Source organism: Psammomys obesus, unplaced genomic scaffold (genome assembly GCF_907164565.1).
Source record: "Psammomys obesus unplaced genomic scaffold, mPsaObe1.curated_primary_1811, whole genome shotgun sequence".
Lineage (NCBI taxonomy): Eukaryota > Metazoa > Chordata > Mammalia > Rodentia > Muridae > Psammomys > Psammomys obesus.
In genome coordinates, this window is record NW_026592890.1 from 26,425,097 (window position 1) to 26,441,728 (window position 16,632).

General features: G+C 44.3%; 1 protein-coding gene across 1 annotated transcript in view; it reads right to left on the minus strand.

Annotated features, from left to right (window-relative positions):
- Positions 1–16,632, minus strand: part of Lama4 (laminin subunit alpha 4) — a 146,252-nt gene that overhangs the window by 76,196 nt on the left and 53,424 nt on the right. The window contains exons 5-9 of the mRNA XM_055616170.1: positions 12,242–12,456; positions 10,260–10,334; positions 8,303–8,454; positions 6,088–6,198; positions 1,288–1,399 (exon numbers count right to left, since the gene is read on the minus strand). Of these exons, the coding sequence (XP_055472145.1) occupies positions 1,288–1,399; positions 6,088–6,198; positions 8,303–8,454; positions 10,260–10,334; positions 12,242–12,456 (665 nt within the window). The remainder of the gene's footprint in view (positions 1–1,287; positions 1,400–6,087; positions 6,199–8,302; positions 8,455–10,259; positions 10,335–12,241; positions 12,457–16,632) is intronic.

A 16,632-nucleotide genomic window follows, 5' to 3' on the forward strand; every position in this document is an offset into this window, starting at 1 on the left:
TTTGCTAAATAGCAAAGGTGAATTACTTCTGTCTGGCTTAGTAGAAGGGTCTTGACTTTATTTGCTGCCGAACGGGGGCATTCATTTCTCAATTGGATGACTATGAGGGCACTGAATTTTCTAGGTTCTGTCTCTCTGTTTGAACAGATCAATAGAACAATGCTTTAGGAAAGGAATATTTTATCAGTAACTGTAAACACTTGAGCTAGGCAGGATGGGTGTGGGGAGTCTGAAATGCACGCCATTTGTTTTCACTGCGCTTTACAGGCATCCAAGGAAACGAAGTAAAGGATCAATCTTGGCTTTATATGTCCCTTAGCCTAGGATATGCTCCTGCTACCTCAGTGTAAAGATATAAATCTCTCACTGTGAGTCCCTTTACTGTCATTGTGCCCCGAGATGCATTTGGCATTGTCATCCAACTCTTGATATATGCCATAATAAAAATAAAAAGAACAAACAAACCATGGAAACAAGTACCAGATCTTAGCTGACGCTAAGCCGGGGAATCTCCCTTTGCCCTAGAACAAATGCAGTCTGTTGCTGTTGGGGAACTGAAGGCAGCTCTCCCTGTGGAGATAGTCTTCAGGATGCAGCCTGCACTCAGTGGAAATCAGAGCCCAGATGAGTCAGATAGACTCGGCCACAGTGCTGTAGCAAGGACCTACTCACAGGCCCTCCTCCCTTTTCTTTTGGGGTACTGTCTGCTTGGTCCTTGAGCAAACACATCACAGAAGCCGCTAGAGACCACTCGGGCTGCTTTACTCCCACTCTCCTCACACCCCCATCCTTTTTGAGACAGGGTTTTATTGCGTGGCCCAAACTAGCCTGGAGCTCACTTGTAGACAGACTGGTCTTCAACCCACAGAGATCTACCTGTCTCTGCCTCCCAAGTTCTGGGATTAAAGGCTTGCACAAGCACACCTGACATTTTGGGGTCTGCAAACAACTGAAAAAGGAGTGTTACTCCTACAAAGCTCTTTCATTTTTAAAGTCACCACACTCCCTCTGATAGAAAGGGATTGTGGCATTAAACTTAAGTGAAATGCCTAGAAAGAATGGTTTCCTATGTTTATTCTTGAACATCAATAGATAGTAAATAGGAGTGGCTGTTCAGAAGTCCCAGTTAACAAAGTTGCCGTAAAGACTATATGTAAGTTAAAACCTGGAACATTTTGAATGCCTTGCTCCTGCACAAAGCAGTCGTTGACAATAAACATTCTTTTATTGTTACTCCTTCACTGACTGTTTCCTCGACATGAAGTTAAACAAAGAGAAGACATTTACCTTGGATTTTGTCCCTCATGTTGTGGGCTTGCTCTACGAGCTGAGTGGCTTGGTCAATCGTGTCCATGCTTTCCTTCTCCACCAGCTTCCCCTTTCTTGAGGCTTTGCTTCCCTACAAATTGTACAAAGAAACACTGGGATTATGTTGTCTGTGCAGACGTGAGGGTGGATGGGTATAATGTATTCATTTGGCAAACATGAGGACTCTCCTGGCATGGGCAAGCTCTTACAGCATAATGAATCGTTTTAGAGTCATGCATGGAGACTGGGTAATGACCAGTTTTAGGATCCTAGAACGCTGTTAAAATCCGACAGTGGACCAATGCTGTGAGTCATTGCTCAGTCTAAATCAACCACTTATCAACATGTGTCTTATCCGCGCAGCTGTTACAGTATCTCAAGACACCAGACTAGGAGATGACCCGAGTATGCCCATCAGATCACTTTGACATTGTTCTCAATCGAAGGGCTTAAACTTCAAAGAGGAAATCATCTAGAAAGAGGGCAGATCTTGAAATGTTCCTATTGGGTGGTCCAACAACTGCTGAAACTCAATCACCACAGGGTTATACAGGATTATACTCACTGGCCTAACTGCTGTCTTCAGAGCTTCATTCCAGTCTCCCCATCAACACTGATGGCCCTTGTGGGCAAATAACTGCTCAGGCAGATTTGGCACAAAGTAAATGGGACTTCCAGCTCTCTCCCATGGGGTGACTCCACTCAGTGTGGTACCTCGATTTCAGTGCTCCCGTAGTTGTTACCATTAAATCCCAATTGCACTGTGGCTTTAGAAGAGAGTGTGTGTGCGTGTGTGTGTGCGTGTGTGTGCTGCCTTTCTGTATGTATTCAAGGACAGGAGATGATCTAAAGGCACTGACACAGTTCGAGGTCAGGCTGTTACTCCCATTGCATGAAGAATGTGCACTTCCTCTTGGCATTAGACAGACAGACTGCTGAGTTATCATAGCTAAAAGGAGTAGTTCTTCAGCCTGTATTTAATAAGGGTCTGCCTGCTGTTTATATTGCTTTCTTGGTTCAGCTCTGTGATAAAGGGCTATAAGGATCCCGTTGTAAGGCTGAAGCCACATGGATGGAGGGCTGGGAGACCACTGAACAGGTTCTCTGGGTTAGGGAAATGATTGCTCCGAACCTCTCTTCTTTCATGAGATATTCTACCCAGAGGACTGTGGCATGATATCGTCGGCAATGTTTTCACCTTTCTAGGGTAAGGCAAGTGACCTTCTGTGATGGCTAAAGAAGAAGATGCAGTGACCGTATCAGAGCAGGCACATTTAGAAGATGTCCTGACTAGTTTTATGTCAACTTGATACAAACTAGAGTCATCAGAGAGGTGAGAGCCTCAGTTGAGAAAATGCCTCCACCAGGCTATAGGAAAGTTTGTAGGGCATTTTCTTAATTAGTGATTAATGGGGAGATCACAGCCCATTGTGGGTGGGGCTACTGCTAAAGTCTTAGGTTCTACAAGAAAGCAGGCTGAACAAGCCACAGAGAGCCAGCCATGTACAGCGCCCCTCCATGGCCTCTGAATCAACTCCTACTTCAAGGTTCCTGCCCTGCATGAGTTCCTGCCATCACTGCTTTTGATAATGAACTGTTATATGGAACTGTGAGAAAAATAAACTTTTTCCTCCCAAAGTTGCTTCGGTCATGGTATTTCATCACAGCAAAAGTAACCCTACTTAAGATAGAAGCCCTTTCCCTCAATTCCAGTCTTCCTGGGCTTTTTCTAATGCTTTCAGGAGAAAAAAACAGTTGTAATCATTTGAAAATTAGATAATACAGAAAATAAAATAAATCTTACTATTGATGCTTTAAAAACATGTAAATACAATATATAATGCATTAAAAAGTTTATATTTGATCCCATTTAAGTGTTATATTTAGAAAGAATGAGACTCATCTTCTAAACTGAACACACACAAAAATATACACACATACTCTGGTCCCATACTTCAAAGAAATGTTCTATTGTATTTCTCTGTCTCCACAACTTATTTTTAACTTTAAACTGTGAGCTGCCACACCTAGAAGAAAACTTCTACCTAACGAACACCAGAGGGCGCTGTGAGATATAAAGTTGGACAGAGACCGGATTGTGCCATCCATTTTTATCTGTATAGACATACAGACAGAAACGATGTAAAGTGAACATTTATTACTAGAAATTGAAAAATTACCAAATATAATACAGTATGTAAGGATTTTTTTTTAAGGCTTAACTTATTTTCTGGAACGTTGCTCATAAAAGAAAAATAATGCTGTGTGCACATGATGAAACAGGTGCCTGGCTTTAAAACAAAAGCCTGCAGTTAAAACATTGCTATAGTTATAAACCGGTTGAATATTTACATCATTACAGAGAATTAATCACTTACTCACCCTGATGGTGAATTATCCTTGTATTTATTTGAATTAAGTGATGATGATAACAACCATCATATGAATTTTACTGTTTAAGTTGCAATTCTTTTGTGATTGAAAGAAAGGAAGTCTCAGTCATTATTCCGGGAAACAAGTGTAAAATGAAGACAGTGGGAATATTGCTGTGTTTCTACAGACCTGACCGGTGATGTCAGCTTCTGCGGGCATTTCTTCCTCCTAAACATTAGTGACATCCAGACACCTGTGAATACCCTACCCCCATCTACTGCCTGAGCTGTTGGCTTCTGTTTCTACCTGTCTCTGGACACTTGCAGGCACCTCAAACTTACAATATCCAGAGTAATTCACTCTGCGATTTTAGTCTTGGTCGTCCATTTCACTCAGACAGAATATCCTTCCTTGGTCCTCTCGACTTCTAAACTGGTTGTACAACCTATTGCATTTCACTTGTTGTTCTTGCTTCTCCCCTTTTCCATCTCCTCAGTCTCAGTCCATCACTCTCACAGCAAATTCCTTACAAGTGAAGGAAAGAAAGCAATGAAACTTGCTTCTCCCATCTCCCATGGCACCCTACCCTCCGAGTTTTCACTGACCCAGTGTATCCTCTCTACAGAAAAAGAATACTTCTGAAATGCAAATCGAATCAGCTGTTTTGTGTAAACACGTCAGTGGCTTCAACATCTGAAAGCCATATTTTGCTGGTATGCTGGACAAGATTCTTCATGGTTGAGCCATTGATGATATCTTCAACTGCTGTATCTTGCCTCTTGCCTTGTACTTAGATCAACGCCAAGGCCAAGGTCAAAATTCTAGTGCCAAGAATATGTCATGTCTCCCCACATGCTCTGCATTAATGGTACATTTCCCCTTCTTGGAAGTTCTTAATAAACTCCTAGTCATTCTCAACACAACTGCTCTCAAGACGTAAAGGAACCTTTCCTAGACAGAGGATTCAATATTTATTCCTTAGAGTTACTTACAGTTTCTCCTTTACCAGAACTTCATGGCTAAGTGGTATATTATTAAAAAAAAAAAAATGTATCAATTCCCTGCTAGCCTGTGGGCACCTTGAGAACAAGGCCTAATATTTACTCCCAAACAGTGACGTGACGGGTCTGCAATGCTCTGAAACAGACACATAATTTTCCCCATCCTGCCTTTTGGGCAGGACCAGACACTTTTGATATGCTCCCCTAAGGATATTTTCGCATGAGCTGAGTACAAAACACAGGTGCCCTTTGTGTGGGTGGAAGACTAGGAAGAGCTGATCTCTATGACCATGGCCTCCATTGCAGACTTTTTAGACCCTGAGCGCACTGACATCGGGAGGGAGCTGCTGTTTTCACATCTGCCTGAGGCTACCATACACTGCCTCAGGTACGCTAGGCTTAGGAACACAGGAGAGTGGAACCTTGGCCTGGTCTTCAGTATTTTCTATAGAGGTTTCAGCAGCAGCAGCAGCAGCAGCAGCAGCAGCAGCAGCAGCAGCAGTAGCAGTAGCAACAGAAAAAGCCTTTGGAGCATGGTTCTTTGTAAGCATCAAGCCATGGGCATCCCTTCAGGGTATTTCCCAGGAGTAAATGGTATGAGATGGTTCTAGGGATTTCCAGGTGGGGGTTAGAAGACTTAGATATGGAAGTTGGCAAACAACAGCAGTAATATACCCCTCAAACCCCAAACTACTCCCAAACCCAGTGACTTGAGTAGAATTTGTGAGACTTTGACCATCTGGGGCCCATGGGATAGAGGTACTGATTGTCAACTTTGAGAACATTATTACTGTGGTCTTAACGTGCCTAATGACGGTACAGCATGTATTTGCCTTATTCCCACAGATGTCAGAAGAGGATGTTAAATCCCTTGAGACAGGAGCTACAGACAACGACAGCTACCATGTGGGTGCTGAGAGCACGGGTCCCATGCAAGAACAACAAGTGCTCTTAACCAGTGAACCAACTCTGCAGCCTTGCGTGAGGTGTTGTAAGTTCTGTCTCTCTGAATATTTTTCTCAGTCTGTTTGACTGTTTAGCGTTTCTCCAAGAGTTGAAATTATAACTTGCCAAACCTACCGTGTGTATTTTTTTCAATCTTCATGCTGTATTTGTGTAATGCTGTTGGGAAGGGCCCTCTCCAACCTGTCGAGCAGCCTGAAGGCTATGCAGCGCACTCCAGGTTGCCGGCTCTGTGACTCGTCACTCATGCTGGGGGGGGGGGGCTTTGGTGATGCAGCTATCTCAGAGTTGGTTTTGCTCCTCTAACCCCAATAGAACTCATTGGTTAACCAAATCGGACTTTGATGGTTTGGGAGTGAATAGACAGATGTGTGAGTATGTGTGTTATGTCCACCCCAGGACGAGGTTTGTCACACAATGGGCACAGACCCAGAGCACATACCTTTCCATCTAGTTCTTCCACATCAGACAGGAGGCTTCTCATGGTGTTCTCGGCGTTGCTAATCTGAATCTTTCTTAGGGTATACTGGTTCTCTCTTTCAGACAGCCTTGTCTGTGGGAAAAACAGGTTTTTCAAAATGATCAGTACTTGTGTCCCACCAGTTTTAAAAGATCTTATTTTTATTTATTTTTAAAATTAAATATTCATGGGTATCTTAGTGTGAATTTGTGAGGTGTAGTGCCCAGGAAGGCCAGAAGAGGGTTCTGGACTCCCTGGAGCTGGAGTTAGTGGTGATTTTAAGTCGCTTAGCAGGGGTGCTAAGGACTTAACTCTGGTCATCTGTAAGAGTACAACTAAACTGCTGCCATCTCCAAAGCCCCAGACACCGGGTGGTAAAGAATACATGACCCTCTCAGTATAGGAGATTTAGATGGATTGTGACAGCTGTTCTTTTTTAAAAAATATATATGTATATATTTTTTATTGTATGTCTATGGTTGTTTTGACTGCACAAAATGTCCAGAAGGCCAGAAGAGGGCATTAGATCCCTTGGAACTGGAGTTACAGACAGTTGAGAATCTCTATGTGCATGCTAGGAATTGAACCCAGGTCCTTTGCAAGAAGAACTGGTGCCCTTAACCACAGAGCCATGACCTCTGTTTGTGATAGTGGTTTCACAGACTGCAGAATTCTGTTAAGGGTGGGTCTACAGGAGGGGGCCAAAACTTCTGGGGCTGAAAGTCTGCCAGTTCCACTTCCTATGGTTCAGGGAACTCTGGTGAGGAAGCTCTGGTTCAGAGAATCTGGCACCGGGTTGGCTGCAGGGAAAGAACAGCCTTTTCTATTGCCAAACACTATAATTTGGCTGGAGGTGGCCTTGGAAATCTGGAAAATTTCAATCTGATCAGGTCTTAGAGAAATTCAGCAAGTAATCAGGATCAATGAAAATGGATTTTGGAAACACATTTTCCTCCTCTGGGTGTGAAGAGATCAGTTCTCTTTATTTTGGGTCACTGGTCCCTTTTTTTTTTTTTCCTTTTTTAAGAAGCTTGGTGGACGTGTCCTGGGACTACTTGGATTAAACCCTTTAGGTGTGCCTTATGGAAAGGGTTGAGAGTGTTCACTGCCCCGGGTCTGGGTGATGCCTCTGAGAATCGGTGCTCTTAGGAGTCCAGGCAGGGCAGTGTAGCAAAGCAGCTCCACCCAGAGCTACAGTTTAGGACGTTCACCTCACTCTACTCTATGCATTTTTCAGCCAGTTGTAGATATTGAGCCTCCAAAAAAAATAATAAGCCCTTATTCTAGGCACTGTTTTAACTGCTTTCCACATCCCAGCTCTCCAATAGCTTCTTTACTTCTACAAGTGGATACTGAAAAACAAAGAGGGTGATTAGCATACATGAGCTCAGGTAGCAGTGGATGGAGCTGGGGTTGGGACAAAACAATTAAAAGTTTATGCTCTTAACCATTATGTAAGTTTGACTAAGAAAATAAAATGATGTGTTGGTATTAAGTCTGATAGGCTTTTTGCTGAACTGTGTTGCAGATAAAAACATCTGTTGGTTGCAGTGGAAATCCATTACGGAAGAAGGGCCCTTTAAAGCTTAGATAGGTGAGATGGCTTTATTTTATCTATTCATTTTGATGTTTTTCCACAGCCTGCCTTCAACTTTTTTCGTCTATAGAGGTATGAGGACAAACATATATGTATATGTTTTTGTGTTTGACAGTGTGTGTTTCAGAGACAGAGAGATTGAGAATAAGACAGATACACAGAGAGAGATTGGAAAAACGAGAGAACAAGTGTATATGAGAAGGAAAAGCTGGAAGGGGGAAAGAGAGGTTTTAGATAAACTCCTCAATATACTGCAAACTGAAACTAAGGTGTACCTTGTAGGCTCGTGCTTGAGCAATAGATACACAACTTTGCTAAGAAAGGTTTTTTTTTTTTTTTTTTTTTTTACATAGATCCTAGTCTTTTTAGTCATTTCACTTTTCATATACTCTCTTACATAGGTTGGCAACTTTTGATTAAGGCTCATGGTCATAGTGAACTTTTCCTAACTCCTCATGTAACTTGTATTATCTCTGATGAACCTAGAAAATCTGTAGTATAACCATGGAGCTCAGATGCCAACAGGTCAAGGAGGTTGTGAAGAGGGAGCCTGTGGAAGTACCCTGAAAGCTGAAGCAGAACCCGCAACGTTCAGCGTACCTTGAGGAGGTGGATGGTAGAGTTCATCTCGTTCACATGTCGATGCGCCGCGGCGCCGGAGGACACACTCAGCAGCCCGGATTTGCTCTCTTCCATGGAGAGCGCTGCTAATCGCAGGTCGTCGGTCAGGTCCCAGACGCACTTATCACAACCTGGAGAGGGAACAGGGACAGTGTTCCTGCAGAGCCCAAAGGCGGCCTGGAAGCATATGGCTTTAATGGGGACCCTCTTGGCTAATACCACGTTTGTTTTTGTTTCCTGAGGAGTTGCTCTGACTGTGGAGAACCAGTCTTTACCAAACCCACTTAAAACATAATGAGAAACAGGTAGCTGGGATAGCGGATTAATAGGAACCTAATTGCCGGCGAGAAGGAATAATACATGGGATGGACAAGAAGCCCTGCCCACTTGTCCTTATTAGCCATGTTCCTCCTCGAAAAGATCCCATTCTTGTCAGCTTCCCACCTTGGCGTGGCGGCAGCTGGTAGAGCAGGCCAGTGGCCAGACATCTTTCTTTTCCCATCAGTTTTTCTCAATCAGCGCAGGAATGCTGCATCTGCCTTTGCCTCACCCTGGGAGGGCCTGGCTTCTCTCCATGCCCCACCTTCTGTCTAGATGAACAAGTCCTCAGAGCAGGTCTGTAGGGCACAACGGTTGGCTAATGTCATGACTCGGTCTCTAAGGTGCCAAAGCTCAGACTAAAGCTGGGAATGTTCAAGAGACAAGCCCCAGCTTCTCATCACTCTTCACCCCTCACACTGTGATCCCCACCCAGGACCCAGATGGCCTCCATGGGATGTAATCAAAAAGAACACACAGCAAGCCTGGAACCCTGTCTTGACCTCTCTTTGCACCCTGCCGGTTGGTTCCCAGGCTCCTCCCTAGAGGCGCTGCTCTTTTCTGGACAGCTGACAGAGACTAAAGGGTTAATGTATGCTAATATGTTATTAACACAGTACTACCTATAAACTCCCCTAGAAAATGAGTCCCCTACCTACACTTCAGGCTGCTGAAGATGCTTAGGGCTATGTAGGAATCTGGGCGTCTTTAAATGGAGCTGGTCAAGGCATACTGTAGTTGGTAATTGCAGACTTTGCTCTGCTGAGTCTCATATCTCCGGCATCTTCTAAGATACGATGCACTGGCAGTATTTAATCTCTTCTGCCCGCAAGGACTTTGGGACCAATATATTTTTGTTTTGGGGAAGAGATGCTCAAATACTCTTTGAGACAAAATGTTTGTAGCGAATGAATAACAAAGCAATCCAGGAAAGAAAGGAGGCAGCTTCACTTTGTTGTGCCTTGTCTTTTTATTTCCGGTTGGGAGTAGCTGCTTAAGTCTCCTGGGGCTTCAGTCTCTATGGCTCTCAGGAAGAGCCGTCTGTCCTATTACGGGAGGACTAGTCAGCCAATGCAGAAAGAGCTCCATCTTGAGAGCATGAAGCTGAGTGTGAAGACTGGACAAGTAAGACGTCTCAAGTGGAGTGATGTCAGCAAAAACTGCTTCACTGCTGAACGAGATTGAGATCGCCAGGGACTTTTATCCTGGGTCCATCCATTACTTTGGCATGAATACAGGGGCAAGAGTGAAGCATCTTCAGGAAAATGCTATCCCATACATCATTACTTTTTTTTAAAACTACATTTATTATTTATTTATTTGTGTGTGTGTATATGTGTGAATGAGAGCTTATGTGTGTGTATGAGAAAGTGTACATATGTATGTGTGTGTGTGCTCATGCCTCAGTGTGCATGTAGAGGTCAGAGGATAACTTGTGGGAGTCAGCTCTTTTTTTCTACTTTTTTAAGTTTTTTTCTCTCTCTCTCTCTCTCTTTTTTTTTTTTTTTTTTTTTTTAATAAATGGCTCTTACCAGCCCAATGCCCACGACACATTAGAGAAAAGTGACATTAGTCATTCATGAACTGTTATTTTTACTTAGAGTTGGGCAGTCCTTGCCTGTTGGGAGTTCGAATCCTTCTTCCAGGCACTCTCCGGTGACGCTGTCACATGGGCCACCCCCACAGTTGCACACTGTGGGAAACAAAGGCAAGAAAGAGAATAGGACATCATCTTCTCATGCTTAGAACAAGGCAGTGTTTCCATGGCTTCCAGAAACACTGGCCATTATGCAATCCTCCAACGAGGATTAATTATATTCATCCTTAAGAGTATAGAGTCTATGACATCAAGGTAATGCCCTTTGACCAGTTCAATGAAGGCAAGTGAGATGTTCAAAATGACCCTGAGGCAAAACTGAATCTTACTTTCCTAGGACTCTTCTCCAAACTGGTTAGGATTCTATCAGAAGTCAACAGACTTTAGTCCCAAAAGGCCCAGGAAATTTTCACAAGGAAACAATGACCACAGAGCTCAGTGTTCAGCTTAAATCAACCTCATCACAGAGTCTCCACAGCAGGGTTGGTCCCTGCCAGGTGTGAGAGAATAGCCCCAGAGAGGATCATGAGGAGCAGTTCTTGGCTCCCAAGCATTTGACCTCTGGCAAGACTGACTCCAAACTCCAAATGAGAGGTATCAAGGGTATGCTAGGAATAGCGCCAGGAAAATAGCTGGGAATATATTTACATGAATTTAAAAGGCTTGCCAGCCCATCATTAATCTACTGATGATTTTCAATAATGCATTTAAAAAAAAAAAACAAAAACAAAATCCAATCTTATTAGACTTTTAGTTTTCCACTAGTCTTGTTTTTGTCCAGGGTTGGGGTGAGGAACAATCAAAGATGGGGATTGAACACTCCGGTCCCCTCTGAGTTTTTGTGTGGAAGTGAATTTGTAATATTTTAAGAAGAATTCCTAGGCTACCTCTGCTAGCTAGCCATCAGCTGGAATAAAACTGTCAGTATTCCGTAACAGAATAACCACAGACACTTCATTTGTGTAACGCTCCACAAAACGCCCTTGTTGAACCCCTCCATGAAGTCATGCTCTGTTGCTTTCCAAAGCAGTGGCATCCAGCAGCAACCTGCATCTTTGCTATTTGAGGATAGGCTTAGGAAGTGCTTTGAGAATGATGACGACAATTTCTAAGGCCGTATTTTCCCACCACACTTCTAATGCCCGTCCCTAGCCCGCCACCCTGTGTGGCTGGAAAGTCTTCCTTTTGCCTGCATTGCTTTTAGTGTTTCCTTTTCTGTAGGCATGCTTATTTTCTTCGTGGCCAGATCACCTGCGCATCCTTCTCAGTTTTGAACTCTTCCCTCTGTAAGTCTTTCAAATGACTCTTCAGAGGGGATCTTCCAGAATGGATGCTGTAAGTGCATTTACCCCTCCACCCCAGTCAGTTAGGGAGAAGAAATGCTCACTCAGCTTCAGCCCTCCTTCCTCCTGGAGGAAAGCAGTTTAACTTCACCCCTATTTCACTCTATGCCGCAAATTGTTTTGGAGAAATTAAGGATGAGAAGTATACGCTTCAACTGCACTGAAGCCTAACCCTTAGATTTCTTGCACTCTCCCAGAGAGACTGACTCTGACAATCCGAGGAAACGGAGAGGGCTGTGTGTGATTAAACTGTGCCTGTGCGTGGCGAGTTTCCTTGACTGGAGTGTTAATTTTATTGAGCATAACTGAAAGAGGAGGCAGCTTCCAGAACAAAGCAACTCACTTGAGCCCATCAGGTTTCATTCGGTTCGCTGGTCAATGATGGGTAACTCGTCAAGATAACACTTTTTTCTTCAGTCAAAATTGCAATTATGAACATAATAAGACAGAAATCACTCATTATGGTGTCTTTTTGCTTCATCCTGCCTACTGAGCTAAGGTTCACTGGAGCATTCATGAAAGAGTCTAACTTTGGTAAATTTTGATGTATATGGCTCTAGATAAATATCAGGAGGACACTGGCCATATTTCCTCAACTTAAATTCCTCATCTAAATTTAGGCCTGGCTACACAGCTGGCTGAGGGTTTTGGGACCTGTACCTGCACAGTTCTTGGCAGTTCTGGCATCTCCATAATAGCCAGGAGCACAGCGCTCACACCTGAATCCTGTGGTGTTTCGTAGGCAATTCCTGCACTGGCCAGTGATTTCATCACAGTCTTCAAAGATGAGGTTGGGATCTGAATTTCCACTGCAGTCACATTTCTTACAGGTGCTTCCAATGAGTAAGGGGTTTCCATAGTAACCAGGAGCACATCTGAAAGGTGTTAAGCATGTTAAATATTTTAGCATCCACAGCTGTTATTTCATTGTTTTAAAAAAAGTATTTCCTACATAGAAGAAATATAAGTGACTATTTGTAGATGCCCACCCAGAATTTGATTCTCCTATAGTATTACTATGACCAGACTTCTAAACAATTATTTTGTTATTTATTTGCATATTTATTTTGGTTCTGTGTCTCCCTATGCAGCCCAGGCTGGTCTTGAACTCATGATCGATTTTTCTGCCCCAGCTAGCCAAGTGCTTAGATTATGGACGTTATGTCCTCCACTTTAGAGGTTTTGTTTGTTTGTTTGCTTGCTTCATTTTTTGGAACCACTCCTCCTCAATGTATTGTAGGCTGCTCAGGCTCCTGACGCAGATGTGTCTTGATTAAATTAGTGTGAGGGCATTATTGGTAATTTTGGGGACAGGTGTGCAGGGCTGGCATGTGATAGGTGGGGTCACATTTGCTAAATGTCTAGCACTGAGATGCAGCAATAGGATACAGCTGAGTAACATCCTGGCAAAAATGCTAGCGGCACCTCCACTGAGAACCAAAGCACAGCCTCTCCTGCCCTAATGAATTGTTCAGGGAATTAAGCCTGAGCCAGCCAGTGCTGAGCGTTCTCCTAGCCCAAAGTGACTGACTTGAAAGTAATTCCTTGGAAACTCTCCTAGTTGGGGTTACTTTTGTTATAATGAAACACCATGACCAAAAATGAGTTGTGGAGGAAAGGGTTTAATTGGCTTTGCTTGCACATCATAGTCTAGCGGTAAAGGAAGCCAAGACATGAACTCAAGCAAGGCAGGAACCTGGAGGCAGAAGCTGCCAAAAATAAAAAGATGTCGTGGAGGGCTGATGCTTACTGGCTTGCTTATCATGACTTACTAGGCCTGCTTTCTTATAGACCACCAGGACCACCAGCCCAGGATGGCACCAGCCAAAATGGTCTGGATCCTCTCCTATCAATCACTAATTAAGAAAATGCCCCAAAGGGCCCTGCGCTTTGCCTAGGCAGCACAGTAGAGCTGACCCTGGTGGTGGTGGGGTACCTGTGAGCTGTCCCAGGGGCATGAGCATGGGAGGGCTGGCCCTGCCACTTGTCTGCTTCCCCTTACCACCTATGGCAGGCAGGAGAGCTGGCGCTGAGGTCATGAGAGCAGGAGAACTGGGCCTGCCATCCACTGGCTGCAGCACTCCGGAGAGCGGGCCCTTCGCCTTGCCTGGGTAGCAAAACAGAGTTGGCTGTGCTGGCATGGGTGCAGGTGAGCCACCTGGAGGGCAAGGAAGCAGGAGAGCCATCTCTACCCCTTGCTAGCTGCAGCACAGGGTGAGCTAGCCAGGGCAGTGCTGGAAAGCTAAACCTGGTGGTGTGGCCACAGGAGAGCTAGTGGGTGCAGCTCAGCCACCCCTTGGGCCCAGATCCAGGGCTTTGAGTTGGCCTATCCCAACATCTACTCCATTGATGAACTGCTGGAGTTCAGGAAGGGGGCGGGTCTACAGATGCAAAGCTGCAGGATCTCCATGATCCAGGGCAACAACTAGATATCCGAGAGAAGTCCCGGTGAGGATTTAGTATTGATAGTGCAGCAGAAACCAGAGATGTAGAACCAGAACAATGACGAATTGCAATGAACATTTGCAAGTAAAGAAATGTGGACAAAAGGGCACACTGTGTGGCATACTGTGGCACACTACACACACCAAGATTTTTTTTTTCTTTTGGTGGGGAAGGTTGCAAGGGGGAAGAACCAGTATGAAGGGTTGAGGAAGTGAATGGGATGGGAAATTCACAAAGAATCAATGAAAAGTTAAAGAAAAAGGAGAAAAGGAAAGAAAATGTCTTACAGCTGGATCTTTTTATTTTTAAAGATTTATTTAATTATTCTGTGTACATGAGTGCTTTGTTTGCATGGATAGCTGCATACCAGAAGAGGGCATCCTATACAGTTTTAGACAGTTGTGAGCCACCACATGGGTGCTGAAAACTGAACTCTGGACCTCTGGAAGAGCAGCCAGTGTTCTTAACCACTGCACCATTTCTCCAATCCCCCCCCCTCAACCCCCCGCAAGCTGGATCTTATGAAAGCATTGTCTCAATTGAGGTTCCTTCCTTTTCACGTGACTCTAACTTGTGTCAGGTGACATAAAACTAGCAGGCACAGAGGCAAGGAGGCAAAGATGGAAATCTACTCAACCTTCTTCCCTCATGAACCAGGCTGTGTATTCTGGGTAAAGTTTCCTCTGTCTGGAAGCAGAAATGCCTTTCTCTTCTTTCCAAAAGATGGCATAAGAGATCCTGTTATGAGAGAGAGGTTTGCTGGCCCAACTTGAGGGGCCCCTGCCCGTAGGCTCCAGGCATTTGTTACCCAGACTGTTAGTCTTCAGCGAACAAAGGACTTGGGCTGTCAGATCTTATTTTTGAAGGAAAAAGTAGGATTTTGGACTCTGATGCTGTGTTGCATTGCATATTTGGAGATTAGCAGAGTATGCCAAGGTTAAACACCATGTGTTTGCTGGATGACTGTGGAAAATGCCCTTTGCTGTAGAGCCTAAAGCTAGAGCGGAAGATGGATAAGAGGGGCTGAAGGCAGCATGGGAAGGGCTGGAAGAAACAGTTGGTCACTCCTCAGTGGAGCCAATGGTCCGGCAGAGGACAGTTCTGGTGCAAGAGGGAAAAGAAAGAGAAATTCCAGGAAGGTGTGATGAAAGTGATGTGGAAAGAAGTGCTGTTGGTCACTCTCAGAATGGACCAGAGAAACCAAAGGAGGATGTGGATGGGTACGTTTGGGGAGGTGGTCTTGGGAGTGGACAGTAAGGAAGGACTTTCAAAGAGACCAAACCCTTAGGGCAGTGAGAAGATGCTACATTCAAACGATGCTACATTCAAACAAGTTTTCCCTTTGAGGTAAGAGAACCATGATTCAGAACATTTGGAAAACAGATCAATGAGTGCAAACAAACCACATGTGACGTCAGGACCCTCTAGCCACACCACTGTTCATCATGTGGGGCACAGCCTCTCAGCCTCTTTCTGATGTCTGTGTCTTTCGGTGGGGCTGAGAGGCTATTATTGTCTGTCAGTCTGTGTACCCTTTGCTTCACTGCGTCTCTGAGCTTCTGTGATGGCTCCTTCAGTTACCACTGACAGCTGGAAGAAAGACTCACATCTGCCATTCTGAGGCCCAGAAGCTACTTCAGTTTTCCAGGATCACACAGGAGGTCACACTTCCAACCCTGATGTCCTTTCCTTTGCTCTACCCCGCACCACACTGCCACATGAATGAATGAATAAATTCATCCAACAGAGGGACAATTCATGTCCATTTTATGTAAGGCATAGGGGGAGACAGGAAGAGAAAATATGGCCCCTGTTCTAAAAGAACAGGAAATGAATTAAACATAATATGGAGCGCTCTACAAGTCCATGAAAAGAACAAGGATGAATGTAAGTTCTACACACTTCACAAAGAAACACCCTGAGAGGAAATGTCCAATGAGTTTTGTTATTCATATTTCCTCATGTCTTTGTGCCTCAGATTTCTAAGGCCTTTGGTCTCCCAGCCAGCATAAATTATTCATCTATGTGGCATGTGACTGGATTTAATTTTTATCCTTTGCTGCAGTTCACCAAACAGAAAATATTAGCCTTGCAGGTTCATTGTAATTGGACTCAGATATACTGCAGTGTGCAGCTGGGAATCTTGAGGTCTAGAAGGGAAAGGTCTTGCTTGGCTTATGGGGGCCAGATGCCAGTTTCTTCATTTTCTCCATCGATTGCATTCCATGCAAGCACTATGGCCTCCCATAAAAGGAAAACCGATGGCGATCTGGAGACAGCTCAGTTGGCAATGCGCTTGCTGTGCGAAGAGACCCGGGTTTAATTTTCAGTATGTATATAAGTTAAAGCCAGCATGGTGGCACATGTGTGTAATCCCAGGATGGGGGAGATGGGGATGAGTCGATTCTTGGAGCTCCCTAGCCAGCTAATGTAACTGAATTAACAGAGCTCAACCTCAGTGAGACTCTCTCTCAAAAATTAAGGTAGAGAGTGATAGAGAAAGACACCTAACTTTGATCTCTGGCCTATACATGTACATGCATACATGTGGTACACACGACACACACACACACACACACACACACACACACACACACACACACACA